At 43.5% G+C, this 17,426-nt stretch overlaps 1 protein-coding gene across 4 annotated transcripts in view; it reads right to left on the bottom strand.

Annotated features, from left to right (window-relative positions):
* Positions 1-5,580: 5,580 nt before the first annotated feature.
* E2F3 (E2F transcription factor 3) overlaps positions 5,581-17,426 on the bottom strand; it is a 75,289-nt gene continuing 63,443 nt past the window's right edge. For 2 of the 4 annotated variants that reach the window (XM_082731038.1, XM_082731040.1), the window contains exons 3-7: positions 16,315-16,534; positions 14,753-14,911; positions 11,872-11,986; positions 10,416-10,551; positions 5,581-9,278 (exon numbers count right to left, since the gene is read on the bottom strand). In XM_082731038.1, the coding sequence (XP_082587164.1) occupies positions 9,016-9,278; positions 10,416-10,551; positions 11,872-11,986; positions 14,753-14,911; positions 16,315-16,534 (893 nt within the window). In that variant the 3' untranslated portion in view covers positions 5,581-9,015. The remainder of the gene's footprint in view (positions 9,279-10,415; positions 10,552-11,871; positions 11,987-14,752; positions 14,912-16,314; positions 16,535-17,426) is intronic. The other 2 variants (XM_082731039.1, XM_082731041.1) reach the window with 1 other exon arrangement.

Genomic DNA, 17,426 nt, shown 5'->3' with positions numbered 1-17,426 from the left:
TCTTGCTCTGAGACAACATCCACACTCTTAACATGTTGGACCAGAAACCACCCACTACCTTCTTTTGTACAGCTGTGAGCTGACAACAATTTTTCACATTTTTTAAATGGTTGAAAAGAATAAAAAGAGAATATTATTTCACGACTAGTAAAAGTTACATGAATATCAAGTGTTAGGACCCATCATTGTTTTATTAGAATACAGCCATGCTCACTTATGCACCTGCTGCTTCTGGGCACTTCCATGCTGCACAGGCAAACGGAATGGTTTGACAGAGACCTTGAGGTCACAGTGCCTGAAACATTTATTATCTGGCTCTTTACAGAGGAAAAAAAAAATCTAATTCCTGCTCCCTATCGCTTAATTTTTTCTTTTCTTTCTTTATTTTTCTTTTTAAGAGATGTTTTATTCAAACTGCTATGTCACCTTTTGGATTGTCCCTCCTTTTGAAAAAAAGATTTTATTTATTTATTTGACAGAGAGAGCGAGAGAGCACAAGTGGACCAGGGGATGGGGGGGCAGTAGAGGGAGAGGGAGACACAGACCAGGAGCCTGATGTGGAGCTCCATCCCAGGATCCTGGCATCATGACCTGATGTAAAGACAGATGTTCAACCATCTGAGCCACCCAGGTGCCCCTTAATATTTCTTTATATATTTTTAAATCTCTTTTTCTCCCTGTGCTACATTCTTAGTAATTTACTTTCCAGTTTTTTATAACCTCCTTAGCCGTATCTAATCTGCTGCTTTAGCCATCATTCCCTCCCCCCTTTTCTTCCACAATTTTATTTAAAAGTTTTAACATTGTATTTTATCCTTTCTCTAATCGATGTGGCAGGTTTTGATCAACTCTTACTAAGCTTTGAGTAAGTAATTTCTGTGATACCGTCTTTTATTTCTTTACACATTTCATGTATGTTTATTCTATATTCTGTACCTGATAATTCCGTTTGAATCCCTTGACATCTAAATCTGAGATCCCTGCTTCTGCTCCTGGTGTTGGATCGTTTCCTTACGTATTTGATGATCTTTGATTGTGATCTCAGATTTGGTAGATCAAGTCTGTGGTCCTATTTAAGGACCTGTCCAGAGAGGATTTTGCTCTGCTGGAAGCCAGGGGATGATTAGCACCTGGAGCACTAGAGCCTTCTTCCAATTTTTCTGGCTTAATCTGAGAATCTGAGGTTCAGTGCTCCAATTTTTCTCTTTTGACCCATGATGTTGAGACATCTTTCCCTCCATTCCAGCATCAGTATTGGCAACTAAATTGGTGACTGTCTTTAGGCACACTTCGCTTTCCCATGTGCATGCTCCTCCATTTTTTTTTTTTTTTTTCCTCTGCTCAGTTTTCTTTTTTATTCTCCTAGCCAATTAGGAATTTCCTGTAGTCTCAACAAAAATTTTTTTTTTTTATGCAATCTCAATGTTTTATAACAGGAGGGTTTCCTGGCTATCTAATCTGCCATATTGGTAGGGCGGAAGTCCTATCCAGTTCTTTGTTCTACCCTGATGATTAATTTTGGCCCCCACTTGTTAGTTTATCTACTTCCTAAGACAAGGTAAAGGAGTTATTTCCATACTTTCTACCTTCACCTTTCCTTAGTGACAGTCCTGTGTCTGCCCATGTCTTCAGCACTTATTTTATCCCCTTAACAGACACCCAAGCTCAGAGTCAATAAAGATGGTATCTTCTCTTCGACCAGAGAAACAGCCATTCTTTGGTTTCCTGCCAAGGACAGAATTTAGCTGTGGCTCTTTTCAAGCATCTTAGCTCTCCTGCTTCCTCCCATTTCTAAACACACACAACATCTATTCTCAGCCCTAACCTACTTAAACACAATCTCTTTGTTGACATGGTTCAATTTTTATTCACTGATGTCATTATTTCAGTTCCTTCCTGTGGAACCACAATGTTCTTTCTTGCTCTTTGGGTCTCCACAGAATATGGCTTAAAGCTAAGTGCTTTTCTTCCTCAGTTTACATCATGGCGCATAGCTTGTTCTGTCACTTTTAGGTTGGTTAGTTACTTCTGTCCTTGTCGCCATCAGTTATGAATAGCTTTAGATGAACTAGATGAGGTATAGGAAAATACTCTGTAAACTATAAAGCTCTGTACAACACTGAGGATGATTCAGGGATAAGACATACAATATAGTTTAGGTGTTAGCTGAGGCAAATGTCCTGACTTTGGTTATTTGAAAAAACTGTCTTACGTCCTTCTGAAGCTGAAAAGTGGAGAAAGGGAAGAGAGGTCTGAGTCTTTCAAGGGGGAAATAAGACATCCTATCTAGAAACAGGCACCTCTGAAACGTGGTGTGGAAGAGTAGAAGAAATTATAGTGCTCGTGGACAATCTGGATGAGGAAATCTCAGAAGCTATGTGAATTCAAAATGATGAATTAACCATGACAGCCAGCCTATGGTTCCAGGGCTAAAACTTGGACGAGGCAGGTTTCCGTTGAGCATGCCCGAGTGGGGCAACTAAACCTTACGGACATAGCAGAAAGAGCCTTGGACTAGGATGCTGGAAACTTTTTTTTTCCCCTGATGAAAAACAATAAATTGCTGTACTGTCACATGATGAAACCAGTTCCTTCTTAGGAGGTTGCCTTGCAGCTCAAATTCTGTGATCTGATCATCATTACCGGTTGACATGGTTTTGTCTTGAGTCAAAACACTAGGGCTTGATTAATGGTTGGCTTTTTTATTCTTAATTCCCTGGGTTCTAATTCCCATTCCTGTGGTCCTGGCTTGTATGTTGAGTCCCTGAAGGTGATGAAGGAAAGAGAAGACACAACCTCTCTTTCCCCTCACAACTACTGCCACCTATTCCATGATGTGGTCCATACCGAAGTTGCAAAATCTCCCAACAGAAGCACAAATGTCGTTCCTGAGGCACATTTCTGAGAACGTGAGACTTTGTCCCTTCTGTTTCCCATAGCACTTCTCAGACACTTTAGCATCAGGAACTCCAGAGCTTTTTAGATAGTGCTCTTCACACACATGAAAAGCATAATCATAATTTTTAGTGTTAGAAAATACTTTAGAATATTTTAATAAATTGCTCTGTTTGTCTTTCCGCCTTCAAGTCGTAGATTTAAGGGCACCGTGGAAAGTCTTCTCTGTGTATTCTACAGATCATCTCAATCTGCTGCTACAAAGGTTATTATTTTTTTTTAACTTCTGATTGACTCCTGGCTGATTCATTCTCAAAAGCCTGTATGAGAATTCTCACTAAATGTCCCATTGCATGACCTACCATTTACACTTATTGTTTCCCTTCTCGATTCGGGGTTGTTGTCCTGGTTTAGATGGAGGCTCCCCAGTTTCTAGGAGATGAATCCACTGGTTTATTCACATTTGAGTCATGCTTACCCGGGCAATGGACTGTAAGCACTCCCACATCTGGATGCAGAGGTCCAGGGCTGGAAATTGCGCCCACACCATCCTGGATCAGAATCTCCCATTTCTGTAAAGCTCTCCAGTAGTAAGGCTACATCCTCTTTCCATTTCTGTTTCTGCCTCTATATCATCTGTCCTTCCAAGTCTTTCAAATATGGCTTCAGAAAGAAAAATTCCTTATTCAAGATCTGGGCTTCAGTATTTACTTCCAGCTAAAACTTGCTTCTCGCCCCAACTAGACTGTAAGCTTCCTCTTGCTGATAGGACCTGTGCCTTCTTCTGTTTGGACTCCAGAAACTACAACAGTGCCTGGCATATAGTAATTGCAGAATCCTTCAGTGACTCAATGAGTTAATGATTTCTCTTAATGGATCCTGAATGAGTGAGTTCAATGAGCTTCTCTATTATTTCCTATCTCTTAATATTCCTGAGACTAACTTCAAACTGTCTCAAGTACAACCCATCTCTACAACAATATTTAGGGTTGCCTGGCTGGCTCAGTCGATTGAGCATCTGACTCTTGATTTCAGCTCAGGTCTTCATCTCAGGTTTGTGAGTTCAAGCCCCACGAAGTACCTCTCCTCACTGAGTTGACATTTTAGAAGTAGAGAAACAACAGATATATTAGCTAGTGATGCATGCTTCAAGAAAACATAGAGCCCTCGTATAAAGCACTTAAAAATGGTACCTGGCATTTCAATAGCCAAAAGGTAGAAACCATGCAAACGTCCATTAGCTGATGAATGGATAAACAAAATGTGGTCTATCCACACCACGGAGCACGAGTCAAGCATTAAAAAAAGAATGAAGTACTGACGCATTCTGGGCCGGGGATGAGCCTTGAGGACATGACGCTAAATGAAAGAAGGCAAATACCAAAGGGCATTTATTCTATGATTCCATTTGCAGGAAATATCCAGAATAGGCCAATCCATATTGAAAGAAAGCAGATTAACATTCCTGGGTACGGGGGGTGGTTTGCTGGGTGCAAGTGTATTGGGTTTGGTAATGGGTATGCGTTTCCTTTTGGGATGATGAAATTGTTCTGGAACTAGATAGGGGTGGTCATTGCACAAGACTGTAAATGTACTGAATGTCACTAATGGTAAATTTCACATTATGGGTATTTTGCCACATAAAAAAGAAATAGTGCTTGGCAAAATATAAGCATTCAATAAATTCAAAAAGAAAATAACCTAGGGGTGGGCTGGGTGGTTCTATGGGTTAAGCATCTACCTTTGGCTCAGGTCATGATCTCAGGGTCCTGGGGTCGAGTCCTACGTCAGGCTCCCTGCTCAGAGAGGAGCCTGCTTCTTCCTCTGCCCCTCTCCCTGCTTGTGCTCTCTGTCTCTCAAATAAATACATAAAATATTTTATTTAAAAATTACTTGGGTGAAATAAATTCTTAAATACATTTTTAATCACTGGGACACTACACAGGCTTTGAAGACCGTGAACATGGTCTGTAAGTGCAAACATGGAAAGATGTCCAAATCTACAGTGAGAAAGAAAAAGAGCTGCGGAGGAGTCTACATGGTACAATTTATGTTAAAATACACATGCGCACACATGAGTCCTATGCCTGGAAAAAACTGGACTGGAAGTAGATGCATAGGGAAGATGAGGATAGTGGTTTCCTTCGGGGTGAATAGGTTGGAGGGGCAGGGATGGTTTTGTTTCCGTACTTTATACCCTTGCGTATTGATTGATGGCTTGCGCGTGTACGTACCATACATAATATGCTGGAATTTTAGAGGATGAGCTCAGGGTGAAGAGGGCACGATGGCCATCCAAAGATCCCAGCCTGCTCAGAGGTGGCATTTTCCGGAACATGGAATCCAGGACAAGGGTGGTTAATTACCCATCGTGAGAATTAAAATGTCTTGGCTTCGTAACTCGTTATGAAAAATAAAACTGGACTTGCCACGGAGAGTAAAAATCCTTCTGTATCTGAAAGTGGTTTTTGCTGCTGGTCAGAGACGTGGTGACTTCTTCCACTTCTCCAAGGGCCGGGCATACCGCAGGTGCTTGGCAAATGTCCGGGCACTGTTCCTCAAGTCCCACATACAGGTGTGTTTTCAGGCTTTGAGGCCACCTTTCTCCATGCTGAAGCACGTCTTTAAGAATGAAGTTAATGCAGGAACGTAAGATACCATTAAGAAAAGCCGTTTACAAGTCTGAACTCTTAAAAAAAATCATTTTATTGATCCTTTACCATACAAAATTTATTCAAATTACACCCATTTGAAGTGATAAGATCACAGCTAGAGAACAGGTTACCCTGTAACAAATCTATTTACAAAATCCATCATAAAAGCTTTTTTTTTTTTTTACATTATATTACATATTTTCTTTTTTTTTTTTTTAAACTAGCATACAACACAAAGCTAAACCGATTAGTAGTTTGCCTACTCCCAATTTTGGGAGAAATACTTCCTCTTGACAAAAATCACGTACCCCGTAGGAAAAGAAATTCCCACAATCTGACAAATGCCACTCGACTCACTCTGCAAGCCATGTTCCTTCAAATCCCTCCTCTCACACGCAGGCTGTCATGCACGCATCTGAGTTCTTATTTTCTTTTTTTCCTGAAAGCTAAAGCTTTAAATACTGCAGTTTTATTTACAGATCTACACTTAAACAACAAAAACGGAAACAAGAACCACAACAACAACAACAACAAAAAAAAAACCCAGAAACAAAATAGAACAACTCTTAAAAAATTACAAACCCGCTAGAAAATATTCTGGCAGTGTTTACAAATTAATTGCTGTTTTTTTCTCTTTTTTTTGTACAAAATCGCTAGATAATGAAAGTGTGAGGAGACTACGTATCAACTTAAATAAAACAATCGCTATGCACAGATCTGTACACGTGAACACACACCTAATACTGTTTGACAGCTCATGTGTTGCCCTTTGTACACTTTTTCTTTTGTAAGGCTCACGCAGTCATAATTCGCACACGTGTAACTTTCAGCCATTTCATGTGTGAGCGTTAATAGCAGCAACTCAATGGTACCAGAAAAACCTGCATACTCAGTACTCAAAGTAACACAAATACTGTAGCACTAACCCACTTTGGGTGCCAGAATCTATGTCGGAAAGGAAAAATGGGCGATGCGAACAGAACACAGCATGGACGGCTAATTCACGGACACCAAGCTCAGCCCACTAACTGGAAAAAATCTTATGCATGAAGGAACTCTTAAGACTTATTAGTATTCCTTTCATCTTCAAAACAATAAATACGGCATTATTACATTACGGAAAGGCGAAACGAGAAAGTCAACAAAACACACAACAACCTAGCCAGGTGAGAGCTCAGTCTTTAGACTTTGGAAACAAGTCAGCTTCGTGCAGCTGGCGAAGAGAATCGTTACAGAGCTGAAGCAGAGGCAGCTAACCAGATGAGATACATATGGGAACTGGGGAAAAGCTTGGCATAAATGGTTTCCCATACAGGAAAAAACCCCACAGTGCATTTCCAGTAGGCACTTGACACAAAGCTCCCCCTCCCTCCCCCACCCCAAAGCTTCATCACAGACCACACTGCTGTTTGTACCAAAGCCAGTGTGTGTGAGGGAGGAGGCTGGGGACGGAGGCCGAAGAAGAAAAAGGAGGATAATGTGCACCTTTGTTTTTCTTCCCAAACATACACCCACGCATACCCACACAAATAGTTTAAAGTGCTGGTGTCATTCATTTTGACCCCACCACCACTTTGCATATTGTGGAAATCTACCTTAAGTAAACTGGCTGGGGCTTTTGTGGTTTTTTGTTTGTTTGTTTGTTTTGTTTTGTTTTTGTTTCATTTTGTGTTTTTCCTAAGGGATTATTTTCGATTCCGTTAAACCCACGAATTGAGTGCTACAGTGTCAGGCACATAGCATTTCAATTTAACTATTTTCGTTTTGAGGTTTGTTTGTTTGTTTTTTTTTTCACCTGACTCCCTCGTTTCCGTGGTCTTCAGGATCCAAGCAATGGACCTGAGGTTCCATGCCATGTGCCCAGCGGGAGAAGGGTGCCTCCCCAGGGCCGATGGGAAAGCCATTCTTGGACCTAACTGGTAGGATTTGCAGCTCACACGAAGCCTCCAACTGGGGGACACCGTTCCTGAAGAGTAAAGTAGGAGAGGCCCTGGCTTCTATCGCTTCTCCTTCCGCGTAATGACTTCCCTTGGTCCAACTGACTCCTTCGTAGAGGAAGGGGAATGGGTTCTGGGCCAGGACGATCGCAGCCCCCGATGCAGTGGGAGTGCCCTGTTCTCACCAGCTTTTAAGTAAATGCCACTGACACAGTGGGGATATCTTTGTCCCCAGAGGCCTCTCCATCTGACCCCATCCTGAGAAGTGGTCTCCCTGAGTGCAGAGTAAGAGAGCCCTTGCCCCAGTCACAGGGCCGGGAAGCCCAAGGACGGAGGGATCCACACCTGCTGCTCCTTGGGACTGCTATGTCATCTGACCTGGTTCTCCTCTCCAACGGGCCACCCGTGTCCGCGAGGGAGCCCCAGGACCAGCTGGCTCCGAGCTCCCGTCCTGGGCAAGGAAGCAAGGTGGGGTGACACTTCTTGCAGAGGCTGTTAAACCTTAGATCACACACGTATAGATGCTCTGATCAGTAGAGGTCCTCTACGTCTCTGCTTAAATAATGTGAATTAGCAAAAACCGTTTCAAAGTAAACAATTAAATTGAAATGGTGCTGGGTGCCACAGGAATGCTTAAATGGCAGCTAAAAAAAAAAAAAAAAAAATTTAAAAAGAATAAAAATAAAAAGGCGAAAACAATCCACAGAAAACTCCTAAGTAAGCATTTGCTACAAATCAACTTTAAACTAACAAATACGTTGGGGGCGGGGGAATGGGAGTGGTTAATGGAGACCGGAAAATCCACAACAGCTTCCGAGCGGCAGAACTCTACTGTTCTTCTGTATCCGCAACAAGTATCGGAAAAGAGGTTCTTCGTCTGAAAGGCTGTGCAGGTTCCCTTGACCTCCTGCAGGACACAAGGTCCATAGCTTACACTGAATTATGACAGTAATTTAAATATTCCTAAGAAGAGCTGAAGAAATCCATTTCATACTTTGCATGACTTCAAGTTTACAGTTCCTGCCGTTCCGTTCCATATTAGCAGACCCCAAAGACATGCAATCCGCGGAGAAGGCACGGCTTGAAATGCTATTAAGGAAGATTGCTGTTCTTGAGTGGGCCAGGTGGCCAGACCCCATTCCACAGCGCATCCGTCAGGCACAGCAAGCCAATCCGGGAGGGAGGGAAGAAAAATACGGGTGAGAGACACCTGATTGCACATTTTCTCAATTGCTGACTCATCCAGGAGATTTTTGGAGCCTGGAGCAAAGCAGGGCTTTCCCAAGGGAGCCCGCGACTGTGCGTTTAGACAAAACAAAAACAAAAACAAAAAACCCAAAAAAAAAAAAAAAAAGGCAACCCCCCCCTTTTAAATTCATTAAAATGTCAGCTTTGTTCTGAAGTTTGTAGTTTACTTCATGATACTATCTCAGAGGAAGAAGTTAGGAAGGGGCAACACTGCATGACAGATGTTCTGGTTCCATAATAAAAAAATATTGGTTTATAAGGGGAGGTCACACAAAGCATAATCAACTACACATGAAGTCTTCCACAAGCGGGAGCTTCTCCAAATCATAAGCATCAAAGAGATCGCTAATGCCTTCTTCCTCCCCGAGGCTTAGGAGATAGTCTTCTTGGAGCAGGGGAGGCAGTAAGTTCACAAATGGTCCTTCTAGGTTGGAAGGAATTTGGTCCTCAGTCTGCTGTAAGAGGTTGGCTGGGGAGGCCAAAGGAGAAAGATTGGCCATAGAAATCGAACAATCGCTATGTCCTGAGTTGGTTGAAGCCAAGTCTGAAGGGGGAAAAAAAAAATTGGAGGAAATCGAAAAATAAGTTAGGAGACAAATCACACCAACTTTTGGAAGACTATGCATGGGGCTGTTATAAAAGCCAGGACCTTCTGGAAGGACAATCAGATACCACTGTGGTCCAGCCCACCTCATGCACCGTGACTGACAACTTTTCTCTGTTCTGGTCTAACTCACTCAACTTTTGGGATGCCTACGGTTAGCAAACAAGAATACAAATCGTTTCAAAGATTAGAGGCTAACAAGTTCAAACACTTCTCTCGGCTATCAGCTGGTCAATATTTAAAGGAAAACAAAACAAAACAAAACATACATGCTGAAAAGCTGGCTTCCTCGTAGGGATTCAATGGATTTTCACTTAGTCTTTTTTTTAAACAAATAACGTCTTTAAAGATACTTCTTAAAAATGCACGTAATAAGACATAACCACTTTGAATGTCTGTGGCAAAAAAAGGTGATCTTTCGTTTTACCATCTGAGCTGCCGTGGCAATCACAGTGCTCAGTGTTACAAATCAGACCCGAGTCACTTAAATCGCTCCAATTCTTGCGGCTATATTGGGAGACAGTAATGGGAAAGGCTGAAGACATATCCCCAGTCTGAAAGTGGAAAACAGGGGGAGAACTTAAGATACTCCCGGGGTCTTCCTCCCATAGCCTGTCCCCATCACCCCAGGGGGTGGGATTGAGGAGAGGAGCGGAAATCAAGTTCAACTTCTTTGACAAAAGGCTCTTGGCTCCAAACTCTTTCCTTTTTGCTAACATGATCTCAGAGGCATCAGGCGAAGGTGTGTGGCCAAGTGTAGCTGATGATTCATTCAGACAGCTCACAGCTTTACTCGGCACCCCAGCGGGCTTTCCAAAACACTGTAAGGGAAGCGATTTCTGCCCATAGCGAAAGCCTGAGGGACTCCGTCTGTGGGCGGAGGAGTCATTGGCTCAAGACCATGATTTGATTCTGTAACTACTCAGACTGCCTTTGAAAAGAAAAAAAAAGTTACCTTAATAGCGCTAAATAGCAGAAGTTTTTGGTTCTTGCCTAGGCATGTGGTTCCCGCACCGGATCCTTCCGGTCACCTTCATTTTTAATATACTTTCCAAATGACAAAAGTGGAATTTTTACCTTTGGAAGGGGGTTTCGGGATATTCCCATTGTGGTCTTGGTTGTTTGTTTTCATTGGACTGTGTGTTTCTGTCTCTTCTGGACACAAATAAACCTCAATGGGCCCTTGGGTACTTGCCAAATGTATTTGTAGGCTCTATCGACAGAACAAGTGAGAAAAGTTCAAACTGAGACACGAGAGCTATAGTAATTTTCATCCAGAAATGGGAAGTGAGGGTACTTTTCATTGTTCATTTTGCTTCTTCCCCCCTCTCCCCCCAGCAGGTGATGACTGTCATCCTCTAGAGGAGGGGCCAGCAAACTGCAGCCCAGAGGGCCCAATCCAGTCCATCAACTGGCTTTGTAAATAAAGTTTTATTGGCAGAGAATCATGCCCTTTCCCACTGTTTCCGGATTGCCTCTGGCTGTTTTTGTTTTTTCTCTTGGGCTCCAATGGCAAAGTTGTGCAATTGAGTAGAACCAACAGAGTTATGGCTCACAAAGCCAAAAATATTTACTCTCTGGCCCTTTAAAGATAAAGTTTGGGGACCCCTGCCCAAGAAGAGGTGAACTGTGTTCTTCAAATATATTCCTTCTATGCAAACTATGAAAAGATCCTTCAAGTATTTCAAAGGCGGTATTTCCATATTGCTATCCCTTTATGGCAGGGCATTTTTATGTGAACTTTAATAACCACTGGATGAAGAGTATTAAGTGCTAGGAGCAGTGTTTAATAAGAGGATGCAGCACACTAACTACTAAAATTCTCCTTCATCTGGGTCATAGTTCTATTATTATCATTTAGGTGAGAACTCTACCCTAGATGTGAGCTTGTGACGCTCACTCTCTTTTTATTTTCTATGCATTTTCTTTCTGCTACATTTCTTTTTCTTATAGTTAGGGTCCAGGCGTATATTAGCAAAGATTATCAGAGACTAATGACAAGAATATGCTCCCTACTTTCTTATAGTATTCTTGTCTACCCATTCAGCCAAAGTCACATGTGATTTCTTAAAAGTAAACATGTTTTAAAAGATAAATTCTTAAAATGTGCTAAGATAAGTTAGGGAGATACTTTTTTTTTTTTTTTTTTTTTAATTAAAGTTAGGGAGATACCTTAAAACATTTATGTCTCTATTCCTGGTGGGGAACAAATCCAAGGCAATCAACATGAAATTCCCCAATGGTTGAAATCAGTCAGAACCTCCAGATACCAAATGTTGAGAAAGAAAAAGTACTAGAGGGACAGGGCACCATACCCTGCGTTCGAGGCCCCACGATGTTAATATTAGACTTTTGAGACACTCGATATGTACTGAACAGTTGAAATGTTTTTGAAATTCCAGTTAGGTAAAAGGGATGGGAAAGAACTATCGAGTGTCAGGAGAATGCATACTTTGACCACATGTCAATGATTCTTTAACTTCGGGCACTCCAAAAAGATCTCTGCAGATGGACAAAGATGTTATCTCCTTACCTCTATTGGCTCAGGCACTTCAAGTCTTGTTTCTGGAGGGGCTTTGACAACTATAACAGTTTGGTCTTTAAGGCCACTAATTTTTCGAATATCTTGATATGTAACGTAAGCTAACGTAGTGAGTGTTAAGGAATGTAACCATTTAGAAGACTGACAGAACAGATGCATGGAAAAATTTTCAAGTATTTTATGACTCGTAAGAATATACTGGTCTCTCTGTCTCGATCTTTAGACACACGGGATCTCTCGCAAACCTTTTCTGATACTCAAAACAAAAAGACAAATCCATAGCGTTCTCCTACTCATTTCTAAAAAGCCCATGGTGATGGAGAATGTTAAACATGGAAACAGAATAGTTAAATTATCAGAAGAAAACCCAGACCCAGTTTGGTGGGGATTTCCTAGCCGGGTTCCTCTGGAGCACGAACATTCAGTGAACTTTGGTGAAGTATTCTGTCACTCAAGTTGAAAGATGGCAGATCCCAATTTATAGGAAAAAAAAAATTAAGCTCTCTTTGCCCATATAATTTTTGGAACTCTGGTAACTTCTGTCTGCTGCTCGACTGTTAGCCACGCACATGAACACATGAGTAGCCAACAGATAAAGAGGTGGAAGAACTCAGAAGACGGTCAGGCAGACAGCTTGTTTTCTTAAGGGCACTTGGGCTAGTTGTGATTGCATACTGCCTATTGATAAGAAAGTCATCATTTCTGTTAGAAAAAAGTTATCCTTTCTACAATATCACTATCACTATTTCAGTGTTCACAAGGAGGGAAAGCAGCTTCTAAATGCTCTGCAACCTGAATTAATTTGAGAAACACTGTCGCAGGAAACGAGAGTGAAAGAGTATTTCCCTACCCTTGGTCATGACTTCTGGGCGCTGAACAATTCTTTTAAGTGTCCTGGTGGCTGAGCCTAAGAGGATATCATGAAAGGCTATGGTACTTAACTACATGATAAAGAGTATTCATGCAAACTTGCCTGGAGAGACGAGTTTTTACTTGGCACTAAAGGAGTTCACATAGCTCTCTTATAAGAGTCACATAGCTCTCTTCTATAAGGGACACGGAGTGACATAAATAACGTACAATGTCTTTAGCCTGTTGTGTTTTTTATGTTAGCCCACAAAAAATGCCTAGGATAAAACAGCAAATCACATGACTCAATGAAGGCCTTTCTGCAGGTCATATAATATTAGAAAATTGAGTCTGTGATCTAACAAATTTCATACAGAAATAGGGTTTAGAGAGTTAGGAGGAAATGCTTCTCTTAGAACAGTGGCTTTTAATTAGAAATTGAAGGAAGCTAGGAGCCTACTGTGCAGAAAAAAAGCACATTCACCCCAAATCTATATGTATTTCTAGGGACATCTATCACAGATTGTCTTCCTTAAGTTTAAGTCTTAATGGTTGACACGACAGCAAATTCAGCACTGAGCTTGACAGGACAGCTCAGGCAAGAGTCTGGGCCTTAGGTCACCATGTACCTCGTCAAGGAAGCCAACTGTTGTCTTCATGAGACTTGATAGTTCTGAGTTTTCACTGAGAACATGGAAAAACTGATAACCAGGTACCTACCCCACAAGTCCACTGTCAAAAAGCTACGTGACAAGTACTTATTAAAATAAAAACTCATCTACAAGTTACTCAACATCCTGCAGGAAGGAAAATTTCAACACATTTGTGAACAAGCTGTACCACATTCGGAACCGAATGGCGAATTGAAATAAATTGTGCAAACACGTTTTCTTTCTAATCTTACAAACTTAAAAGTACTTCCACTGTGGCTCCCTCCTGAATTTGCTTTTTTGGGTTAGCAGCTCCCCGCAAGGAAGCTTTCAGTGTCTGCAACAAAGGCCCCAGAGGAAGCTGATGTTGTCAACGAGGCTGTAAGCTGCACATTCCAGAGAGCTGCCAATCACATGTAACCACCCTGTCTCGTCCTAACTAGATCTATTCTTGTTTCTTCCCTCATAAGCCCACTCTGGCTGCCACTGGGGGGTTCAAATCACCACACCTCTTCTCCACCTCACTAATTATCGGTGGGCAAGATCAATCCTGTGGTCGACAAAAAATGAGTAATCGCGGTTTCAAAAAACAGCCTCAACTGAACAATAAATGTCCCCCTACCCTCCAAGGGAAAGCCTCTCAGACATAAAAGGTAATGTGGAACAATCAGAAGCGGGGGACACAACTTAAGAGGTGAGGTTTCTTAAAATACGGGCTTCATCTTCTACGCGTAACTGGGAATACTGCAAAAACTTCTTGTCAACGCGAAGAAGTCATCTTTCTCCCTTTTTGTGGGGAGTGAGATGCTGAGAGCGAGTTTTCCTGTGACGGCCAACAGATTGTCAGCCAGTTGACAAGAACTGGCTTTTAAAACTATTTCTAAGGACCAATGTCTGTAAATGGATGGATAGACCGAGATGTTGCAGGCATCGGGGGTGGGAGGGCGTGTGATTCAGAAATCAGTTTCTGGTGTTGAGCATCAGCATTAACGCATGGGTAGAGGCTACAGAATGGTTTTTCTAGGCTCTTCGTTCCTTCAGCTATAGCTCAGACAGATTCAACAAATTCCTATTGCTCCAATATCTGATGAAAAGAAAATAGAATATGAGAACCCCAACAGTGACAGTGAACGCCCACCAGAAATCTGGGGAGGCAGAGAGGGAGCTGCTGGTTGTTGTCATTAACGCTGACACCTTATCTATCTGAGAACAGTGCCGCCCGGCGTGCTGCGTGTATCCGTATGTCCCCAACCACACGTGAAGAACATGCGTTAACCAGAGTAAAATTCTACCTGTGCAGAAGAGTCAGCCTGTCAACACTGGCTGTGTTCTAGAAGGCACTAACCCCCAAGGAACAGGTGCACAAAGGATATCTTTGGTTCTCTGAGTCTTCGGTTAGCAGTTGGAGGTCCAGGGTGCAGCTTTGGATCAGTTCATCTAATTTCTTCTCTTCCTGGCTGAGCTCGGTCACTTCCTTGGACAGGCCTTGACACTGGGCCAGCATGCCCCCATCTTCAGACAGACTGCAGCCCCTGGGAACCCAAACACAGACTCTTCGTAACTGCTCAGGGGCCAAGGGGGAGAGCGTGCGGGGGAGGGGCAGCGAGAAATGGTCCTTTTTTTTTTTTTTTAAAAATAAAGATTTTATTTATTTATTTGACAGAGAGAGATCACAAGTAGGTAGCTCGATCCCAGGACCCTGAGCCAAAGGCGGAGGCTTTAACCCACTGAGCCACCCAGGCACCCCGCCCTAGAAATGTCCTTTTGAGTAAGATGTGCCCCCTTGACACAGAAGGACACACTTATTAGCCGAGTGTTAACATCAGAACATTTATACTTTTGTATTTACTTTTTGTCCGCACAGTCTTTCACCTCTCACACTACAGAAATTAAGTGGACGGCAAGAAAACCCAATAAACCCCCAACACTGTAATTCCCAGGTTTCTGTCCTCCAGGAGGCCTGTTTTTTCGGAAGGCTCAACTTCAAAGGGCAAAAGGAGGCGCCCCTGCCTGCCACATGCCTCCCGGGAGGAAAGAGAAACAACGGGTGGAAAAAAAGGATAAAGAGATATTGAGAGAGAGAAAAATGTGAAAGAAGAGAGGACTGGTTCAAATTCAACAGAATATCATTCGGGAAGCACAAAAGACCTAGGTAGTTCCTGTGGGTCTTCTAGCAACCACGGAAAGGGAAAAGGAGGTTAAGGGAACAGATGTGTGTACTGTACACTGAACAAAGACCACTACCCAACAGGTTTCTCTAAACCACAGGCCAAAATGGGTCACTTGAATTGTCACAAAATTCCTGAAAAGGACAAAACGTTCCCTGCACTCAAATCACGTTTGAGGGAGTCTTTTCTCAAAGCCAGCCTATAACAGATTTGTTCCTTCCCACAATGCCTTCATCGTTCCTCCTAAAATACCGGCCACACGAGTGCTCCGTCCGCAATTCACAAACGAGACTAACCATACGCTGAGTCACGCGTGTCGGTGGACAGGGGACATGTGTTATCATCCCTGCGCTCCAGGAGGGACTGAGTCCTCTAAGTCTTGCCTCTATTTTTACACAGAAAGCAAGCTGACCCGCCGTTAGAGCCACGGATGAGGATACGTGGCCATGGGACAGCTACACGGCTGTGTTCATACTGAGCTGTGGTTCATTTCCAAACCCCTGTTAGAGACGAGCCGCAGACACGGGCCAGCATCCTTCAGATGACACACGTGAGCACACGCGGCCTCCTGGGTGCAGAGAAACAGCACCTTCATGGAGTGGGCAGGGACCCCCTTGCCTGAGGCCAACCCAATGTCTCCGACTGCATCTAAAGGGCAAAGAGCCCTTGGCCTTCGGCTGGGGGCTCAGGGGCAGCGGGGAGGAGCCTGCGGAAGCAGCGCGGGTGTGAACGTGGCGCTGGGGCCCGGGGCCGTGGCTCGTACTCACATCCACTGCACGTTGTTCTTCGACTTCTTCTTGATGAGGTGGATGCCTTCTAGCACGTTGGTGATGTCGTAGATTCTTCTCTTCTGCACCTTCAGCACCTCCGCCGCCTTGTTCAAATCCAAGACCCCGTCGGGGGACTGGCTCAGCAGCTGAATGAACTTCTTGGTGAGCAGACCAAGGGATGTGTCATACCGTGTTTTTTCTGAGGGAGATTTTGGAGCTTAAAGAAAAACAAAAGCCGAGCGGGTGGGGGGGATAGGGGGAAAGGTAAAGAAATGAAGGGTTTCTCCGCAGGTAGGCGAGCCCTGTTTCCCGCTGCAGCCCAAGGATTAGCATCCAAGCAAAGCCACGGCCAGTGTTCTCGGTAAGTTACAGAAAGCTATGAAATGGCTTTATTAGAAAAGAAAGGGACAGTACGAATTCCCGTTGGATGAAAGCGTTGTGCTGTGATGTTCCCAGGAGCTCCGACTTGGCCTCACCCTCCTCCCTGGGTCCCGCACAAGGCAGGCCTCAACATTATCTGTTGAACGAATGAAACCGTGCCATGGTCTCTGAACACCAGCACGTGCAGAGCCCAACCCACGAGGGCCTGGGCTGCGAATCTCTCCTGCATTTCATTTTCATGATGGGGGCGGTGGGAGGGGCTCAGCCTGACCCCCCACAACCAGCTCTGCAGGGTCCATGGTCTGTGTGAGTCTGGAACCTGGGCACCGGCATTCATGTCAATGAAGAATACCCAACCAGCCTTTCCATCGACTCGCCCCGTCCCTCCTGCATGTTAGGTCCTCATTCAATACCATATTTAAGCTGCAGGCAGGTGTTCATTGCACAGGGTTTGGGAAGGCCTGATTCGTAAACTCCAGGAAAGGGGAGATGCTAATTTAGCATTTCCATTAAACACCAGAGACTTAAAGGGCTATTTCGTTGTTTCCAACCTACTTCTCTCTCTCGTCAAAGAAACAATCAGTGGAAAGGAAAACGAGCTACCATGGTTGGGTTTTGGTCCATTCTGACAGCGCCCTGTGCGGAGCCCGAGGACGAGGCGGGCGCAGACCTGACTGACCTTGGCACAATTCTACGCCCAGGGAGCCCGGTCTCCAAAGTGATGTCCA

Source organism: Mustela nivalis (assembly GCF_964662115.1).
Source record: "Mustela nivalis genome assembly, chromosome: 5".
Classification (NCBI taxonomy): Eukaryota; Metazoa; Chordata; class Mammalia; order Carnivora; family Mustelidae; genus Mustela; species Mustela nivalis.
This window is presented reverse-complemented; position numbering and strand designations above follow the sequence as displayed.